This window comes from Melopsittacus undulatus, chromosome 11 (genome assembly GCF_012275295.1).
Source record: "Melopsittacus undulatus isolate bMelUnd1 chromosome 11, bMelUnd1.mat.Z, whole genome shotgun sequence".
Lineage (NCBI taxonomy): Eukaryota > Metazoa > Chordata > Aves > Psittaciformes > Psittaculidae > Melopsittacus > Melopsittacus undulatus.
This window is the reverse complement of record NC_047537.1, coordinates 3,033,872-3,054,971: the sequence shown is the minus strand read 5'-3', so window position 1 is coordinate 3,054,971 and position 21,100 is coordinate 3,033,872. Positions and strand designations below refer to the sequence as shown.

Sequence of the window (21,100 nt, the reverse complement as noted above, 5' to 3'; positions counted from 1 at the left end):
CTACTAATTAAATCAATATGCTGTATTTTAATCAGAGGCTCCAGGATGAGCATCAAAACCTTTGGTTTCATAGGCAAGGCTGTGTGTTTGGACTGGCACTTAGGAGGAGAGTGTGGATGCTGTGCTAACACCCTGCCTGTCCCTTCTCTACTGCCCTGGGACAGAGGGCATCAGTACACACACAGGGTGGGTGTCTCAGACAGCTTCTGGGACTTATTCAACAGAAACCACTAGATTTGTGCCAGAACTGGTATCACTACAGGATGTCCTGAGTCCCAGCTCCTCACTGGAACCACCAGGCACCACTCCTATGTAACCACTATGCTCTGTGCCTGGGTGAAGGTGGAAGAATAGCAGAAGACAGTACATACCGGTCTCTCAGGTGACATAATTGATGAAATCCCCATGGGAATTTTGGCTCCAAAATTTCCTAGGGTGTGAAGGAGCACAGTGAGTTTGGAGGTTAGAGAGTAGGAATATTCATGCTTTACTAAGAGCTCAGTGCTCTGTGTCCCCTAAGTATCTCTCACTGAAGCAAAGGGTTTAACATGTTAACTACATAATTGTACCCACAAACTGGTTGGAGCATGCAACACCTTTTTGTACCCTGAAGCTAAAAACCCCATTTCCTGCTGCCACTTTTGCCTCCCCTTCTACAGAAAATTCATTTTGAGACACTAACGTGGACATGTGCTAAAATTCAAGCCTTGGGAATAACATTTTACTGTGGTCTCCTCACACAGCCTGGGCCAACAGCAATGACAACTCCCTTTACCTTTGTTGGTGATGTTCTTCACTGGAGGGTCTTTCTGCACAGGGCTCGACAAGGTGCTCTCAGCTACAGAAGGTTTCCCTGTCTCCCAGGAGGTCGTGTTTCTTGGACTTGATAAGTAGTTGATGGGATGAGAGCAGTTCTGTAATGACAGGGAAGAGAAACAGAACAATGAAAACTGCAAAATGAGTCTGCTAGATCCAGATCCAGTTGTAAAGATCAGTGTCATCTGCACTGTGGCCCCTGGGGCTTGTGACTCCCATCCCCTTCTGGTAGCTGCCTAATCAGGGTAGATCACCTCTGGATCTGCATTGTCCAACAGGACTGCAAAGAAGTGAGACAAAGAAAACCCTGTAAGATTTCTTTCCAACATCATCTCCTCAAAGCAGAACCAAATGTATGTCTAGGGCTCTCTTCTGGTGGGTGCCTGATGGATGAAGTGGGTAGCAGAGCTTCCTTGCAACTTACTGTGAATGAGAGTGCTTTCTTCTTGTCCTTCATCCTCTGGATGGCATTTCTCACCTGGAGCAGAGCAAGGACGTTAGAGAGGACCACAGCAGCTCTAGCAGAGCAAGAGATCCTCCAGCAAGTCATGGAGAAAAAGCAACCACTGTTCCAGAAGCATATTCGGGGCTATGCTGCCTGTTACAGCTACCCCCTTGACTGCTGATGAACAGTTGCTGTGATGAGTGACTGAGCCCCAGCAGGGGCATCTCTTACCTCACTGTTATAGACTGCATAGACCAGGAATATGTACAGGCCCTGCAAAGGAGAGAGCACAGGAAGGTTAGAGATGTACAGCTCGCTTGTGCTGCTTCATATGGGAGGAAGTTAGTTTGATGAGCACTAGAATGGTTAAAGACTGGGCTAAGGGGAAGAGGCACAGACGGTGGGCACAGCACAGCGAAGGACAGGTAGGCAGGAAGGACCTTCCTTATAATCACACTTGAGACCAGGCTCTTTACAGAGAATTCAATAGAGATGGTCCCTCCCCAGCCCCTCTTCCTTCTCCTTTTCTCTCTTCAGATCTCAGAAGCAGAAACCACCAGGAATTAATTGCTGGGGGAACTGAAACCTGGGAAGCAAACCTCCCTTCCCACCAAGCACCGACCCCAGCGGGGCTTTGCCAGCCTCCCACAGACCAAGTGCAGCACGATGCTGGGCACAGCTCCTCTGTCCCCTGCAGTGACAGCCCACAGCACCAAGAGGACCCTGTGACCCAGGTCAATGGGGTATGGACCCGGAGACTCTGCTCAGCCCCACTCTGGACAATGCTTCCCTCCAGCATGGTCTCAGCCATCCTCTCCCTCCTCACTGAACTGGTGCTGTCACTTGCTCAGCACAAGGACCAGGGAGCAGAGATGTACTCTGCCACAGCCAAACCCTCGGCCACACGTACCCAGGTCCTGTGTGGGATGTGCTCAGGGAAAGTGCCCATAGCAGGGCCAGAGTGAGCATCGCCTGGAGGCCACAGCCTGGGGCTAATTACAACTCCAGACCAATGATTCTAGCCTTAAGGCAGCCCTATCGGGCCCACCAGATTTATGTTCTATCTGTGGGGTGTTTTGTTATCGCAGATAGATAAATCAGCTGCAGCAAGAGAAGCAATCCATCTTGTCTCCTGCGAGCCTCGCTCTTCATCTGCGAGCTCTTGGCAGGCACAGTGGTAGCAGTACCCTGGCACGGCGCCATGACCTGTCCTTCAGCCAGCACTGCTGGGCACTCCCACAGAGCAGAGCTCTGCTCCGGCTGCCGAGGCAGGTCTGCCTCGACAAAACCACTGTGGATGAGCGCGGGGAGGAGGGAGCAGGGCAGGGAGCAGGGCAGGGAACAGAGCAGGGAACAGAGCAGGGAACAGAGCAGGGATCAGAGCAGGGAACAGAGCAGGGAACAGGGCAGGGAACAGAGCAGGGAACAGAGGAGGGAGCAGAGCAGGGAACAGAGCAGGGAGCAGAGCAGGGAACAGAGCAGGGAACAGAGCAGGGAACAGAGCAGGGAGCAGAGCAGGGAACAGAGCAGGGAGCAGAGCAGGGAACAGAGGAGGGAGCAGAGCAGGGAACAGAGGAGGCCCAGCGGCAGGCGGAAGTGGAGCTGCGGCTCTGGAGGAGGCCGCTCTCCCCACACGCCATCTTGTGCTGGCGCGGCCTGCAAGGCTCCGGACACCACAGCTCATGGTGGGGCAGCGTGGTCAAAGGTGGGACCAGAGCGGGTGCTGAGACCCACAGAGCAGGATGGATGCTCCTGCCTGGTGTCTGTCCATCCAGCAATGGTGTCCCGCTGCGCTCTGCACACCCCATCTCCATGCCGCATGGGCCCACCACCATCTCCTGTCCCCTCTCACCAGAGACAGGCAAGAGGCCCTGAGCCACCCTCAGGACCCTCCTTTCAGCCCTACAAGTTCAGTTGAAGCTGACAGGTTTTGCCTCTGCTGTTTCTCAACAGTGTCAGGTGCTGCCAGGGTGTTGGTGCTGCCATCTCTGAAACCATGGGCTGGAGGGAAGATGCTGCCTCCTGCTCGCCAGCCTGTGGGACAGCCATGGCAGCCACCTCCAGTGCAGCACTGCTCCCCTGCTGCTCTGCAGTCACCCAGCTCCATTCCTGTGCTGCCTGCCTGGAGAAGCTGTCATTTCGGTGTCGACGCACAGAGTAACCTTGAAGACAGGCTTTGCTTTCAGCAGATAAAGGGAGAGCAGTCAAACAAACAAACAGCCACAGCAGCAAAACTTCCCTGCACAACACTCGCGCATGAAGGAGTGCACTGGCCCTAAAGGAAATTCCAAGGCGAGCCATAAGACAGTCAGCAAAGGGGCTGATATGGAACAGCTTTGTCCCTGCTTTCGCTCAAATCCACAGCTTCCCACCTCCATTTCTCCAATGGGGTAGTCTGTAAATTGACCTGAACTTGGTAATGAAGGGACAAAGGCACTGTGCAGTCATGGGCAAACCCTTGACTTTCCATCCATGTAACAGCCACGGCTCCCACTGAGCTTTAGGAGAAAGAAAAAAAGCAGCAATAACTTTGAAAGCAAGGAAAGAAAACAAATCCTGATCCAGCAGACACCTTGGCTCCTGTCTCATCCAAGGTGGACGTTGTCATGGTTTGTGACAGTCAGTCTCAGGAGGTGCATCATCCAGAGCACACATTTAGGAATTTCAGGAGTTATTCCTTCTCTCTCAAAAAAAACCCTATGCCCAGAATCCATGTTATGACAGCCAGCATCCTGCAGCCCCTCTGCTGGCATCAGCCAGGAATCAAAGGCTGAGTGAGCCATGAAGGATGCAGGCTGCGCACTGACATCGCCAGGCCACAGTCAAGGGGTATGAGCAGTCACTGGACCAGGGAACTTATGGGATTCCACAGAATCATAGAATGGTTTGGGTAGGAAGAGGCCTTAAAGATCCCCTGGTTCCAACAATGTTTTTACAGCACAAACACTGAAGCAAGGCAGAGAAGCACTGTGCTGGGCCACTGTGCTCTGATTTATTCACCTGGCCTGAGGATTGGTTTTTGTTTGAATGAAAATATCTGGTGCTGTTCTCAGCTCTGCTCCCCTCATCTCTTCACAACACCGAGCCTGGAGTTCTCTTCTGCTCGGTAACCTAAGCATGACACAAGGAGGCAAGGAGAACTGATGCTATATTTAATTACAGTTAGGCAAGGCCTCCTGCCATTCTTCTGGTATCCTTACTAGTGGAGATGTGGAGAGGCAGCCCTTGTCTGGCCTTGGAACAGCCCCATCTGAGAGCCGACGGATGTGCGTGAGCAGCTCCCGGCTGCTGGACTGGCGCCTGGAGCAACCACCCATCTCGTGCATGTGGTGATAATGCCTGCATTTTACCCTTGGAGAGCTGGGCCAGTGCTACACTGGAGCTGGCCAAGTATTCCAGAGGGAAGCACTGCAAACTGCTGCTCTGTAAGTGAGAGCTGCAGGAGATGTCTATTACTACTGAATCCAAATGAAAAAGGGAGATGGGATCTTTGGATCCAAATGGTTTGAAGGGTAGTACCTATTTGCTCTCTTGACTTGAATCCATGGATTTGTCCTGAAGCACTGGGCAAGGTATACCTGCGAATATCCAGTGCCAAGGGACAGGACTGGCTGTGTGGGTACCCACACGAATTGTTTGTGCTGGCATAGTCCAAGCCCCAGGGGCTGGACTGAGTCCATGTGTGCCCCCCGAGGCTGGCTCCCTGCTGCCGATAACTGCCTGCCTGCAGAGAGCTCCATCGTTCCCTTGGACCATGCTTTGCTGCACGTCAGGAGCAATGTTCAGTGCTTCTCTAGCTCCATCTACAGCTGCTTTCTCTCTGCCAACAAGAGGCCTGATGCTCTGCATCACAGGTGGCAAGCACATGTTCTGGGACTTTCTGTCACCTAGTTTCAGACATCGTGAGATCCTGGGAACAGTCCTAGCTCAGTGCAGAATGGAGCACTCCCAGCTGCTGTGACTAATACAGTTTGCTTTGCTCTCTTCACCACATACAGGCTGGCTGACGTTTTAAACTGTTTTTATGAAATCAGTAAACTCAGAAGCAAATATTAAGTGTTGCTTTACACACCAGGGTTACTTTCTGCCCTCTGGAGATCCCTATTACTACTAACATATTAACAACATGATTCTGAAGTGTGGTAGCCACAGTCATGGCCCTGGAGGATGCCAAGACAAGCAAATAGTCTTACAAATGTAGCCAGTTGGTGCTGCCTAAAGAGGAATGAAGAGACCAAATGAGATAAGATGATGTCCCCAAGGTCTTGCAAGTCAGAGCTACAAGAAGGACACACAATTCCAGCTTCTCTGTGTGACGCTCTGATCACCAGCCCTCATCACAGTCTGTTCCACCTAATACTCCTACATCCCATCAGATTCCAGTTCACCTTTCACTGGGCACTGGAAGCATCCCTGGGGAGCAGCTGCATGGATGCAGACAACACAGACTTTAAAGGTAAAGATTTTCAGTCCTTGATTCTTAATTCCTTTTCTCTCATCTCCCTGCAATAAAGCTGGCCTCCCAGCAAAGGGAAGGTGGCTCTGCCTGCACAGTGCTTGGGCCACAACCTCTAAGTATGTCTGAACATGAACCAGGTGGAAAACACTCAGCCCAGAACACACACCATCTAAGCAGCAATGAAGCAGGCTATGGCTGAATGTGACTTTTGAGACACTTTCCATGAACAGCCCTATTCTAACACTGGTGATGCTGGCATACACAGCCCATCCCCTGCAGAAATGAGCCTCATTTCAGTGATGCAAATAGCAGGTAGGATGTCCACCCCATTAAACTGGACAGTTACCATTTTAATTATCCAGTAAATAACCAAATAAAAACTCTAATGAAGTTCCCTACAAGCATATTAGCTTGCAAGTGTCATTTTGAAACCATGTTAATGTCAGAAAATCTAATATGAGAAACAAGATTTGAACTGGAAAGCTGTGGTACCAGTAGGACACTCCAGAGACTGCTTCTGGAGGGCCATTAGATGAGCAAGGTCTCCAGAGCTCTATTTTGTATCTTGGGAGCATCAACTTAGCTTCCTTGGACAAAACAGCACAGAAGCTTGGGAAAGCTGGGCTGGACTTGAGAGCTGACAAATGTCCCTGACTATTAGGACAGGTAAAGTACACTGAAGCACAAGAAACTGCAGATATGTGCTTAGCTGGGATGTGAGTATGTGGGAGGTACATGTGAGGTGCAGGACTCACCTGGAGGGAGTTCAGCACAATGAAGACATAGGCCCAAATGACACTGAGGTGGACAAGGACCCCACACACCCAGGTCAGCCCCAGCACAGGCAGCAGCACCAGGATGGGCTTGGCTGTGGCCCTGTCAGGAAGAAGAGCTCAGGGTTACCTGGACACATTTCAAAGCACCAACTTCCCAGCCAGCAGCTCTCTGGGGGGGTCTTGGTTGTGGACACATCCCCGAGCCCACAGTGTCCTGGCAGAATGACTGCCAAACCCTGGCTGGCTCTGAAAACCCTGCCCAGGGTCTCACCATGATCTGCCTGGGGCGTCTGCACTAGGTTATATAGAACACTGAGGAAATCTGCCCTGAAAGAGCTGCACAGGTTTAGGAGCATCCTGGCCTTTATCTCGGGATTTAGAAGAAACTGTCCTTGTCTCCATGCTGGCGACAGCTCTCTCCTCCCAGCAAGTGCCTTTCAGATGATGTGTCCACTAAAAGGCACCCAAGATGGTAGCTATGGAACAAATTCCTTTGCAAACAAAATTAATTAAGAGGGGAAAAACCAAACATTTCACCTCCCAGCCTCCAGTGTGCCAGCCTTGCTCTTTATTTATCACTGAGAGTTACCAAAAAGGGAGCTCTTAGATGTCATTAACCATGAGAAAACAGCTATTTTACCCCAAATCATTGCTGCAAGGAGGTCTTCTGTATTTGTTTTACTAGTCTATGGATGTCACCCTGCCCTCCAGCAATGCCCTATCTTTGTGATTCTGTAAATTTGTGAAAATGTATTTATGATAGAGGGGAACAATGTGTGTCTAGCAGGGGTATCCGGCGCCAGCTAACAACAATAAAGATCCACAGAGGATGATAAAGAAATGACTCAAGCAGCAGTTTTTTAGAGGTCTCTCTACATTGACTGATTACAGAAGTTCACATCACCCCTTTCCCCATGGATGGAATCCCCAACAGCATTACTTCCAATCCACCAAGTCCCAAACTGACACAGAAAATGCTTTTTATAAAGGCAAATAGCCAAAACCCCTGCACTCTTACCACTGGCATCCTTCTCTGGGGCACACACAAGTGCTAAGGGTGGGAAGGTTTGAGACAAACTCAGTTATGACCCCTTCAAATTGCGATGTCCTGCGAAGTGGAGAGGAGCTGCTTCTGCAGCTCAGAGCTCTTTAACATTCCACAGAAACTGGGCACTGAGTTGGGCTCCCTGGTTCCTTGAAACACCCTAAGCTGCCACTTCACTTCCTTGTAGTGATGTTTTAGCAGACATCTGCATGCCCACCAGCAAGCTGTTTAGCAGCACAATGAGCTGGCCTTAGGGAAGGGGCAGACAGCTTGGCAGTGACCTGCATTCCCACACATGCTGTCACCCCTGCAGACAATTGGGTATGCTCACACTGATCATTCCAAGACCCAAAGTGCTGCTCCTGGTGATGGCAACATGCCCAGGATAGCTTTAATTTCAGTAATTCCACTATTTCATACCCAGAGAAGCCACGCTTGGGAAAAGCAGCCCTTTCCCTGCTTACCATATCTGTATTCCAATCTGGTTCTCCAGGCTGCTGTTGGGTGTCAGCATCTTTGATCTCCTGCGAGCACTGGACACAGTCACCATCACCACCCGGAACAGCACAAAGGTGTTCACCTGACAGAAGAAGAGCATTGGACCCAGTTACCTTCTGTAATCTCAGATCCAGTGGGGTAAGGCTTTTTTGCTGGTACTCAGTAACTAAGTGTCAGAACGTGGGCAGAAATGTATCACTGCTAAGAAAGCAGTGAACAAAGTACTTCATAAAGCTATCCACAAATGTATGAACTCTATAAAACTTATATTTAAACCTCTCCTACAGAATGTCTTCCTTGTTAAGTGTTTATTCTGGACCCCTTAAACATGGCACTTTTTTTCTGCCACTGTGTTGTTGTACAATGATACTGATAGTACTACTGATAGGCTACCATAGATAGTAATGATACTGATAATGATACTGATAGTAATGACACTGATAGTACTGATATCAGTAATGATACTGGTAGTACTTCAAGGGCATAGATGTTCCAATATAAAAATCAGACCTTCAGTTAGGGCAGTGTCACAGTCAAACTACACATTTATCTACATTCCTAATTTAACAGCCAATACAAGAACTAGTCAGCAAAGTTTTCTTAAAACATGTTTTTCCCATCAAAAAGCTGCTTTGCCTAAAGGGATTTATTTATATTGTGAAAGCATATATAAAATAAAAAATTTCCTATAAAAGCAGCAGGCACAATGTGAGCATCACCTTAGCTACAGAAGTGCTGACACCCCTGACTCTGCAGTGCTTTCCTAAAACCAAACACGAAGGAATCACACCTTCCTGGCAGGTTTTGGCACTTACAGCCAGGATGAAGAGAACAGGGCCTACAAAGGCCCAGATGACGTTGGTCTGAATGTTCAACCAGCAGTGGGTGTCTGCCACATACTTGTCAAAGGAAGTTGCAAGGGTCACAGCCACGATAACAACTGGAAAGCCTGCAAAAAAAAGCACAGATTGAACGAGGGAAAAGCAGAGCTGACCCATGCAGGTCAGCTGTGCTCTAGACAATTGCTTCAAACCCCCTCTGACCAGACACGCTCCAGCATGAGCCAGCTTAGCTTCTGAAACCCCATGAGCAACATCAATTTACTGCAGCTGAAATCAGTCTCGGCTCTGCAAGACCAGATTTATACGCTGTCAGCATCAGTCTCCGAGGTATAAAGCATTCCAACTCCTGAGTCCCGATCAAAGCAATTTACTCCTCAGATTGCTTTTTTAACAAAATAGACAATCAAAGACATAAAACAATTCAAAATACTTGAACCAGTTGCCCAATGTCCAACTAGGTGTGTGTTTTGCACGGAGCACTGACCTGAAGAGGCTTCTTTTTAATATGAAACTCAGTTTATTCAAATAAATTCTATGTCCCTCAAGGGCTCACTCAGAATAAAGGGTGCTTAGTCAGGAACTTTTTTATATTTTAATTACTATCAGAGAGTAGTAATGCTCTCCAAGAACAAGAACTTACCACAAATCTCTTCCTCTATTTTTTTGTATTAAACACTTGGATTTAGAAAAGTAACAAATGTTTTTAACTTATACATACTAATACTTTCACTTTGACACATAGAGATACAGCCTCTGCAGAGCAGCGGCACACAGCTCTCCTACTAAATCAAACAAAACATTTGGGAATCTATCCTACTGAAACTTCTGCTAGACAAAGAATTGACTCATTTTCCTGAGCATCCGATGCAAAGGAACCTGTAGATACCCCAGCCTGTCACATAGTAAAACTTCATTCTCTTGTCTTCACTCATGTTGACTGCTACCACTTTGCTCCAGAGGAGAAGCCCCTCTACCAGCATCCATGAAAAGGCTGCCATGAAGAAGAGATGAAGGAAGGCAGTGATCATGAAACACACCACCTGGAGAGGAGAGAAATCACATGCTGTTTCAGGAGAAGATGGAGTCCTCTGGGAGCTTCTGAGTGTGTGTGGTCAGGAGGAAAAGAGCAAATAATGTGCAGAAATGTGTTTAAACATCCACAAGCACCAGGAAGAGTTCTTGAGTGACTAATGAAACATTAATAAGAGGGATTACACTTCTGTTTGCTCAGACAATAATGCTTGATCAGGCCTAGTCTTGCTGGCCCAACAGAACACTTTCTGTTGAGCTTACCTGGTTGGTCTTGGCTAGTTCACTGAACATGAGCAGAGCTTCTGCTGCAGCTAATGCAAAGATCAGGTTCTTGTGCACGGTTGTTCGTTCGCTCTTGGGGACACTGAGCAAGAAGAGAGGAAGCCCTCAGATGGAGTCACAGGAAAGGATGCAAAAAGAGTCTTTGCTCTGTTTGTTTTATAAAAATTAACCCTAGAATAGCAGCTTGTATGGTAATATTATTTGTTATTGCTAAAAGTCTTCCCACAGACTTCCCACAGGTGTGTGCACAGCTCATACAAGCATCTCCACAGAAACAACCAGCACTGCACCCCCTCCGTAGCCAGCAACCACTGCTCCCCTCCCTGCCCTCTGCTGCCAACAAAGAGTATCTTGTTTGTCTACTTGTTCTGAAGCAAAGTATAAAAGAATACAGGGAAGGCTACAAGTGTCTGGACTTTTCTTACCCAACTGCCAAGAATAACACGAAGGTAACTATCAAAGCACAGAAAGAAACTCCACATCCAATAAAAGTCAAGGTCTGCAGTGTGAGTTCCTCCTTGGTGGTCCTCTGCTCCAATCATGAAACAACAGAAGACACAAAATCCTCACAAATCAACTACAGACTGCTCCCAGGCATCAACCTCCCAGAGCAGCACAAAAAGGCTCCTTGCTTACCTGCATATTGTACACCTGCAGCAGGACAGCAAAATTTGTGGTGTGATTGCAAAAACAGGTAGTAGAGCCCGGGAGAGACGTCACCACAGAGCAGCCAGCTGTGGACCACATCCCACCAGCATCTGGGCTAACATGCAGCAAAAAAAATCCAGGGAAAACACATGGAAATTACCATTCACTTCAACAGAAAGCCAAGGTATTAAGGGAATTCCATTCTTCCAGAAGCAGCAGAGTTGAAAGGAGGAAGAGTAGGATATCAGAGACATCTTTTCATGTGGACTTTCCTTTGGTTCATCCTGTCTCAGCAGCTTTGCATTATTTGCAGCCATGCACAAGAAAATAGGCCTAGTGTCAACATGTACATTAAAAGCCCTGTCAGTGCTGCCCCTCTGAACCTGCTCCAGTACTAAGAAAAGAGCAAATTCAGAGTAGGCCTAGTGGAATGGTTTGTGCAGTGACCAGCTGCTTCCAAAACCACCCTCTTCCCACCTTCCTCAAACTGATCCATGATTGTTACAAGAGTGGGACTCAAATGAGGTTTTTTTGCACTTGAGTGACTTAATTACCAATCCATAATATATCACAGTCTCAGTGCTCACTGCAGTGACATTCAACAACAGAACATCTCAGTGCCAAGCAGTATTTATGAGGCTGAGAGTCCTGCATGTCTATTGGGCTGTATATCTTGGACCAACCCTTCTTTGTTGTGGGCAACAATCATAACTAATTAGGGGTTTCCATTTTAGTTGCATATACCTCATTAAGGGTCACTTGCTTGTGAGTTACTTTTCCAAGGGAAATCTTCCCAGGAGAGTGCTCTAATCCAGCAGATAGAGGATGCCAGCATGCAAAGCAGGAGAAGAATTACAGATCCCTACTCTTACCATTACATTTATACTGTTATGTTTGGGTTTCCAGGTGTAATAAAAGCTCATAAATCTGGGGACCTGAACTGAAACAAGGCACCTGAGGCTGAAGTTCCAGAAGGCACAGATGGGCCCCACTGGTGTATTGGACAGGTCCTGCAGGTAGAGAGGGAGAAGAAGAGATTACATATCCATACACATATACAGACTGATGCAGTTCACTCACTAGGCTGCAACAAGGTCTGTCAGCACAGGAAAAACACCCTCCCAGAGAAATGTGAGTCAAGGTGAGAGACCTGGGCATGGGACACCCCTAAGTCCAAGAGATGTGGGGGCTGTGAGCCAAGGCTGGGCACAGCCTATCATGTCAGGGTGCGGCATCAGAAGCAGAGCCCCTGCTCAGTGTACCTGGACATGGTGCTGCAGATGGTAGCGCACAGACATGCTGATCTCCTGGTAGTCGCTAAGCAGAGCAGCGGAGATCACAGCAGTGCCCACAACAGTGTTCAGGTACCTGTCAGGGAAAGCACAGGACCAGGAACCAGAAAACAGGGTCTCACATTATACACATAAGACAGCTGGAGAGATCCAGAGCCACTTCTGGAGTGCTTCAGTGCCACCAGCAAAGGGTCTGGGCACAGGACAGAAAGTACCTCAGATTACTTGGCAAACAGAAACCACCACCAGTCCCCCCATAACTGCAGATGAGGCACTGAAGCACCTCAAGCGGCTGGTAGCTGAGCAGCACAGTGGCTGAGCCTGAGGTCCGGGAAGGAGCAGTGCTGGATGTGCGAGCTGCCATCCCCACCTAGTGTCCAGAATGCTCCCTGGAGAGCTCCTGGGCTTTGGGAGCCACTGTTCAGAGGTCTCCTGGTTCCCAAAGCTTCTGGCCCAGAAGGAGGGGACCCTGCAGCAGCTCCACAGCTTCTGTCCCAGCCCACCCCAACAGAGCAGATAACCTCAAGGGAACAAGAGTCATGCAGAAGAGATACGGTGCATCTCAGACTTGGAAATGAACTCTCCAGTGGTGCTAAAAGGAATACAAGGGGGGACGTCGTGTTTTACTCACTTCTGTCCTCCATCAGAGGCAGCCATGTCCTGGAAGACAGCAGTGTTAACAGTGCTGGACAAGCAGCGCTGCAGGGAGCTGTAGCCAAACCACATGTTCTTCACCACAACACTGTGGAGACCTGGAGGGACAGAGCATTGCAGGACACGTACAGGCACACAGAGCAGTCATAAGCAGTCCATACTGCAGCACCACTGCCCTAACCTTAACTATTCTTGCCATTAAGGAAGATGCAGAAGTGGCAAGGTGAGACCCAGGGAAGCACGGGCATCATAACCCACCTCTGGCTTTCAGTCTTTGCATTTCTTCTGCAGGAACTTCAATGAGATCATAACTGTCTTTCTCAGGGGTCTGGACCAGGTATGCCTCATTGCTCAACTGCCTGCCCAGCTCCAGCTTCCTGACCTCCATCCCTGTGGAGGGGCAAAAACTTATCCAAGGTTCAGCCTTCTGCAGAGCTGCTGCTATAGGAAATTACCACAAGGACACAGGGACCCAGCCAAGACTCACAGCAGTAGCAGACAGATCCCTTTCAGTGCAAACTGTGGGTTAAGTTTGTCTCCTGACTTGGACTGGGAACCAGACAGCATGACTAAGCTGGGTCTTGGTAAGATGCCCTCCCCCAGCTTTGCCAGTGCCACTCACCAACATTTCCATGCTGGACTGTGATTTTTGTCCTCCCTGCGGTCAGTAGTGGAGCCAAGAGTGACACCATTCTGTCACAGAGCTCAACAACAGCCATGGGCCCTCTGATAACCTGCAAATACAGAGGGAGCAATGAAAATCATCACTTGCATTGCCAGCTCACACTTCCCACAGCTCCCAAGCGTTTTCTTAAATGCTTGGGAGAAAAAGAGAAGTTGGAGGTGAAGGCTTTTGGTTTGCTTTTCCTTTGATTTCTTCAGTAAGGATGTTCCCAGCTCCTCCAGCAAGGAGACAAGCGCCACCCCTGTAGTACACAAACTCAACCCCTTTCTCCTTCAGCAGATATATCTGTTGCACCAGCTACACTGGGCCAGAGCTGGTTCTATGCCACTATCGAGAAGCTGTGAGTAATTGTGACCACAGAGACCTAAGCAACACTAAGCGATGAGGTAAACTGAACTATTCAGCATCCTTTCATCTCTGGAGGTCCCTGGCTTGGTTCCTGGAGCACTGGCCAGGCCAGATGCTGCCACACATTTCCCAGAGTCAGGTGGAGAATGCAGACCATACAACAGACACAAAAGACCCATGTGAGACAGGAAGAAACTAATAGGGAAAACCCTGATGGGGGTGGGATGATGGAAATCCCCCACACAAAGCCTGACAGTGTTTTGAAGAGCGTGGGGGCTGATGACAAATAGCTCCTTGGCAGCCCACCCATGGAAAATACAACAAACCATAAAGTGAAGGGCACTGCCATGCCAGAGGGAGCAGGATGTGGGAGCAAGGAATCTAAAAAGCACTGGGAATCTGCAAACTGTGTAATCCTGTAAATCCAGACCTCATGGATTATCTGGTCTCTTGAAGAGAGCCAAGACAACCACTGGAGGAGTTTGCAAGGAAGGCACCACTTGACTGCACTTGTTTGCAGAAGAACTTGTTTGCATCTCCAGCAAATGAGACAACAGTAAAGCATCTGGTCCTTATCTGAGCTGGCAAACAGGCTCCATGCCCACGTTTGCAGCATTTTCACAAGCTCCAGAATACAGCCAGAAAGGCTACATGCAAGAATGTCCATGCAGGGACAGGTTCTTAGCTTGTGGTCATACAGCAGGCCAAGGAGCTGCATACACAAGATGAACAGCTGTGGTACACAGCAGCCAGACTGCTGATGACACCATTACCTGGCTGACTGATGACCACGTTCCAATATTCTGCTCTTCCAAGATCAATTCAGTCACTTCCACATAATACTGGCCCAACTGCTCCAACATCTTCGGCTCTTCTCCCTCCTGGACTTCCACATCAGAAACTTGCTTTAGTAATTGAAGCACTGAAAGAAGGTCAGATGACTCCAGTACGGGTGTCTCTCCTTCCTTCAGAACAGTTGCCAAGACATCAAGAGCACCAAGAGCAACGGAGAGGTTCATGTCTTGGACATCACTTGTAAAGATGCTCTCAGGAATCTGCCATGAAAAAGATGTTTCAGTTCAGTGCAGAGGCCTGATTCTTCTGCCTGATCATCAGCTATGCCTTGGGAATGCCCTGCATGCCCTCACTGGTGTGATGACACTAGCCTGGCTAACTAGGCATATCACAGGAGATCTGCCTTGACGTTTTGAATTCTTGTCCATGCCTCTCAACCTCAGTGAGATGAGTCAACCTGAAGTCATATTTTGTTTGCTTGATCACAGCACAAGCTACATCTGTATTGGTCACACTGCTGGCAAAGTGACCTCAAACACCCATAGGTGCCAACTAGTCCACCCCAACAGCTCCTGCCTGCTCCTGGTGTCAGCTGCCACTGCTGGGGCTCAGGACTCACCACAGTTCTCTCTGCAAGCGTGTTCACACGGCTGACAAGTGAATGGCTGGATTCCACATGAGCTTTTTTCAGCTGCCAGTATGCATCTGAGAATAAAACATAACCATTGCTGTGGTGTCTAGCAGTGTGGTTATCACACACCATGTTCAAAGCCTGATCCTTATGTGGTAGGTAAGTCTGCAGGACACTCAGGACAAGGAGACTTCACAGGTCTATTTTATTTCTAGTACAAGACCAGAGATAGACTGCCTCCTTCCCATGTCTCCCTGGCCCATGAGGCTGGAGATGCTGGGATTGGGAGGCATTCTACAGCACTGCATCCAGAAGCCACATAAATGTATACAACCATGGCTTAACTGGAGAATAGCAAAGTAATCTGTCAGAGTGCTTGCAACTGAAGCAGTGTCACAGCTACAGCAGGTTTTGCATGTGATCTCTTCAGAGCAGACACAAGGCCTCCCCATCACTGCCCATCATCCTACCTAGGACCTCCAGAAATGAATGCTGTGGAAGTAATGAATACATAAGGAATAGATGCTGTACCCTTTCTGTAGAGACAGATAAAAGGCAAAGTCTGCAAACAAGATGTGTAACTGAATCCATTGCTGCCAATTTCAAAAACTCTGCATTCTTCAACAGGCCCTGTGGAAACACACACAAAGAGAAAGCCCAGGTCCATCAGAAACACACCATCCCCAGGACATCTGAGAAGTTGTCTTTGCTAAAGCCACTGCAGGGGTCTTCAATGACCAAGGGTTCAGTGATGACTGTGCTTCTAAGTACTGCCCAGCCCAGCTCTGAATGTGCTTCTGCTTTCCTTCCCAAAGGAGAAGCATCATTCCACAAACTGCACCAAATTCCCTCTCCAAGGATGGGACTGGCTTCTCAGACTATCCCTGCATTCTGACCCTCTCTGCAGAAGGGAGCTGAAGCAGTGAGGGCAGTGAGATCTACCTGGGCAGAGAAACTGTGCAGTCACTTCCTGAACGGTGCTTTCAATCTCCAGAGTGTTTGAGCTCCACCGAAATACAAGGTCTTGCTCCACCACCCAGCATGACCGAACCTTCTCAATCTGCTCCATGCTGAGAACTTTCTGCCAGATGTGTAAGTCAGTGATGTTCCCACTGAAGGACTCTTTCTCCTTGAAGCTGCCTCCCAGCGAATCTTGATCTTGCCCAATAATGAAAGTCCCCTGGCCATAGATGGCCTGGGGAGCAGACCCCACAGCACACAAACCACTGGCAGATGCTCTTCTTTTACCATCAGCATAGATGGCCCAGGTCCCATTCTCCTGCTGCCAGGTCACACAGAAGTGATGCCACTGTCCATCAGCACGGAACACAGGCAGATATGGGGAATGATGCTCGTGGACTATGAGAGCAAAACGAACAAATCCTTCCTCATCAACAAAGCCACGGAGCTGGAACTCATTAATAAAAGCTGGCACAGCATAGGAGAAGACTGTAGCAATCTCCTGGGTCCTGGTGTCCCACTGGAGGTGGGCGCAGGCTGTGACAGCAGGCAGTGCTGGGAAGTCAGAGAGCACCTTCACATATTTTGTGTCTGTTTTGTCTCCAAACACCAGGACTGGTACAATGTGGTTCCCTAGAAAGAGATATTTCAGTCAGCATAAGAGAAGAAGCATGTGCTATAAAGCCTGATCATCTTCCACTATGGTGAAGCCATCATTTTCATTTGCCTCCTACTCAAGAATTCATGGACCCTGCAGGCAAGGACATCCTGCAAGTATAGAGCAAGGCTTCTGTTTCCCCCATACCTGGAGGGGATCAGGAAGGCAGGCAAGCTGAGACTGAATCATTTCAGCAAGTGTAATTTCCAGAAACATAGTTTTCTAGCAAATAGGATTGCAGAAAGTGAATATGGAAGGAAGCACATGTTCCCAAGCATTCCAAATAGTATGTCTGAGGTATCTGCTCTGTGATGCTTTGCTGCTGTGATGCCTTGCTGCTGCGGAATGCCTGGCCCCATCTCTAGTATTGCTCTGCAGGACCTGCAGGTCACAAATAGTGAGGCTGAGCAGAGTTAGACCTGCTTTAGAGGGGATGGTACAGGAGGGCAGAGCAGAGGAGCCCCATTGTAACTCCCTTCTGTGGCAATGCATTAAAATACCTTGTCAGTGACCAGCTGATGTGCTGGGATCATCATTGTTCATATTTCCAGGTCCAGTTTGTGACTAGAGGTGGTACCACAATGACAGTAAAAACTGAGTGGCAGCTTTTCCAGTCAGAATAAAAAAGACCAAGCAGTGAGCATGTCCACCAAGCTCACTTATACTCACGTCTCCGTTTTGGCTTGTGAAGGACACCATCTCTTTCATTTAGCCAGACAGAACCTCTGATGTGATGGGAATGCAGCAGTTTGCTAAAGGAAGCTTGCTCACTGCCTCGGGGTTCAACGAGCAACTGAGCAAAGCGTTGTTCACAATATCTGTCTGCATGCCACCAGTCTAAAGCAGTGGCCACGTATTCATACATGTGTCTTGAGGTCTCAATCGTGACAGGAGCAAAACCTGGAGAAAGACACATAATATAGAGAAGCAGAAAGCCTTTCCAATCCACTTTCGTGACACTCAATACAGGGTCAGTCTCTTGCAGCATCCCTGAGCATTTAGAAATACTGCCTGGTCCATCCTGGAGGGGCTGAAGACAGGAGCTCATTTCTGTATCCAGCCCTCAGGATGTTCAGTGGGCACAGTGTGACAGAAAATTCCAGGCTACTGGAGTTTTTACATTGGCCCTAAAATGAGGGACATTTGTGAATCTGCTCACAGACTGAATTACTGTCCCAGGGCAGGGGCTGGGCACACTTCAGTGGGACACACAAAACAATGCCAAGCTCAGCCCAAGCTAAAACCTCACTGTAATACCCCCAGGGATTGCCCTCAGGGTAGCTGGTTCCAAGCAGCTATGTACAAGGAAATGTCTTCATTTTATCCCCATTTCCCAGCTTCTACCAGCTTCTGCATTTGCAGATGCAATTTACAAGCATAAAATAATGTGGTTTGTTTGCAGTTACAGTGGCACAAAGACTAGCAGCTGAGCAGTACTTACCTAATTTTAGACACCAATTTCAGGGTTAGCCAAGCAAATACTTAGCTCTGCAAATATAATTTCAGGCACAAAACCAGGTATCAGAAAAAGTTTATAGTTTATTTACTTCTGTTTCTGCTGCTGGACACCTTTTAATGTGTTGCTTCTCTGTGCTGAATATTGCTTGTAAAAACATGCAAAGTGCTTTTAAAAACACTAACCTTTAGAAGTCTGATTCTTGGCAAGGGCTGCAAAGGCAAAGAGACTCCTGGACAGACTACCAACCTGTTGGAGAGAATGCTTTGTAACATTCTGTAAAGCATTACTATTATCTCAGATACTAAATTAAGTTACAGTAAGACTCACCAGAAAGCTGAAGAACCAAGAATCAGGTCTCAAGTCTCTCCTAAACATGCTGACCAGCTGGAAAGCTTTCACCCTTTGCTAGGATAAACAAAATATTACTTGGGATGCATTGCAGAGACGGAAGCATTCTGCAGAAAGCCAGTTCTCAGATAAGGCTGCTTTCCTCAAAACATTTTGAATCAAAATAGAGAAAACTACTCTGAAATCCTACCAAAATATTGTATCCTATTAAAATAATTCTCAGTTCTTCCTAAAGAACTCAAGGTCTTAGCTTAACATTTGTTTCCAGGATACAGAATAATTAATCATAAAACATATAGATGTGTGATATTAATGGACAGGAGAGTTAGCAGAGCCTCTTTATCTGCATTAACTAAATAAAAAAGCCATTATAAATTGCATTGTTAAACAGTGTCATATCACTGGCAGCTTTTCTCATTTCTTTTAAAGCCTGCAGGAGGACAGCACCAGCACAGAACCTGCACACCAGGAAACCTCTATGAGCAGCAACCTGAACACACAGCCCAGTTCCCTGGAGCCATCCTGGAGAGCTGCCCAGTGCTGGGACTCTGCCACTGCACCACCTCTGCTCCGATGGAAGGAAACCCTGAGTGTGTGGCTGTATAACATCCAGTAAAGTCATAGGTAAGGGTACATAAAGACACAAACATGGAAACTGGCAATGTGATCTCCAGTGCAAACAAGTCTTAAAGCTATCCCTCCTCACTGACCCTGCCAGCAGTGAGTAATCTCCTTGCTTGCAGTGGGGCTCTCCTGTGTGCACAGTAGAAGCACAATTAAGGACTTCACTGCTAAAGGACTATGGAGATCAGTTCTGCAGCTTTTACTCGGTGTTTGCAACCTGTCTTCCCAAGTTCAGCAGCGACTTTATAAATACCAAACGCAGCTCTAGGCTCTCCAGGGAGGTGTTTGTGTGGTTCTGTGCCCAACTGATGGGTGAGCGATGTGGGCCAGGATGAGCTTGGTGCTATGCTAGTGGACAGACACCCCCAATCCCATTCCTGACCTGCACCAGCAGCCCCAGGTCTTCACTTCTTCACGGAGGTCCCTGGGGATGCTACCACAGGAAATCTGGATCACGGTCTGGCAGAAAAAACATGGCAGCGAAGGAGCTGCAGGCGGTGCGGCCGCAGCCAGGGTCTGACAGCGTCCTGCGGAGCTCGGGGAAGCGGGCATCTCCAGCCCAGAGGTCTCCGGGCCAAGCCCGAGAGCCGGCCCGGCAGCAGGAGCCCGGTTGGGCAGCAAACACCGCGCTGGGACTGGGGGACACTGCCCCCCGAACACCGCGCCCCGCTCCGCACCCCGCAGCCGCCGAGCCTCCTCCGTGCCGAGTGCCCCGGCCCCGCCAGCGCCGGCCGGGCGCGCAGGACCCCTGCGGGCACCACTGGGATGGACAGGGATGGGCTGAGCTGAGCCGGGCTCCCTGGGGTGGGGCTGGGCTCGGGTACCCTCACCCCGCACGCCCACCCCCGACTGGATCCTCCCGCACATCTCACACCCGACACCCTCGCCCCGACTAAGAGCAAAGCACTCACAAACCTCAGCACTCTGCAACTTGTGTTAGCAGCACAGGGGATCTTCTTCCCGAGGGATCACTTCTCCATGGAAGTCCCCGATGAAGCTTCCCAGGAGATCTGGCACATGGTCTTGGCAGAAAAAAGCAGGCAGTGGGGGAGTTTCCAGGGATCCTCACAGTAGCAAGAGCCTAACACCAGCGTGCTCAGGAGTACAGATGAAGAAGGCCAGCTCTAGAGGAGATGTCTAGGAGAGTAAACAGAAGACCAGGCTAATACAATGAGCAGAGCTCATTGAGAAAGAAGCAGAGTCAAACCAGCAGCAGCTCTGAGGGCCACCTCCAGCACGTTTCCAGTTTAATTCCCTTGCCCAGTAGCTTCAGTGTTCTGGAATTTCCTTGAGCCTGAGCCCGTGACAGTCCTGGAGAGAACATGAAGGCTGGAGGGCTCAGGCCACCTCCATGGGCCAGAAATGCTCCCCGCTTCACAGGACAGAGCTGCTCTTTCAGTGTATGCCCACTCACTTTTGCTACAGCAACAGGCACACAGTTCCCACTCCTCCCCTCTAAGTGAATGCTTGAATCACACCATGGATTCGCAGGCAACTGGCTTTTGTTCTTGAGGGTCTTCGTCCGGGAATGAAGGCAATTACAACATCCCGGCGCCTCTGCTCGCTGCAATAAATCTCTCACAGAAGAATGGCCCTTGGAGGCAGCTGCGCCGGGCTGCTTAGTCACTGCTGCCAGTTGGGAAACAGCCTGGCACTCCCGGACAGTGCTGCACAGAGTGCCAAAGGCTTGGAGGGAGAGGGCTCTGCTACTCACTGTGGATTGGCCAAAACTGGATCCTACTTTCCCTTGGTGATGGAAGAAACAAAGGGGGTGAGGCAGAGCTCTAGTTTACACCAAAGATC

The 21,100-nt window shown here is 48.9% G+C and overlaps 1 protein-coding gene across 1 annotated transcript; it reads right to left on the bottom strand.

The window, feature by feature from the left end:
- Positions 1–301: 301 nt before the first annotated feature.
- ADGRD2 (adhesion G protein-coupled receptor D2) lies at positions 302–19,779 on the bottom strand. Its single transcript, XM_034067879.1, has 24 exons — positions 19,680–19,779; positions 18,653–18,730; positions 18,508–18,571; positions 17,536–17,766; positions 16,191–16,841; positions 15,780–15,878; positions 15,237–15,322; positions 14,596–14,877; positions 13,412–13,523; positions 13,048–13,179; positions 12,767–12,887; positions 12,106–12,211; positions 11,798–11,853; positions 10,832–10,958; positions 10,621–10,724; positions 10,175–10,277; positions 9,768–9,921; positions 8,855–8,988; positions 8,006–8,121; positions 6,476–6,596; positions 1,493–1,534; positions 1,241–1,294; positions 776–914; positions 302–430 (listed from the first exon to the last, which is right to left on the bottom strand). Exons 2-24 carry the CDS (start codon positions 18,698–18,700, stop codon positions 309–311), a joined length of 3,204 nt encoding a protein of 1,067 aa, XP_033923770.1. The 5' UTR covers positions 18,701–18,730; positions 19,680–19,779; the 3' UTR covers positions 302–308.
- Between the last annotated feature and the right edge of the window lie 1,321 nt (positions 19,780–21,100).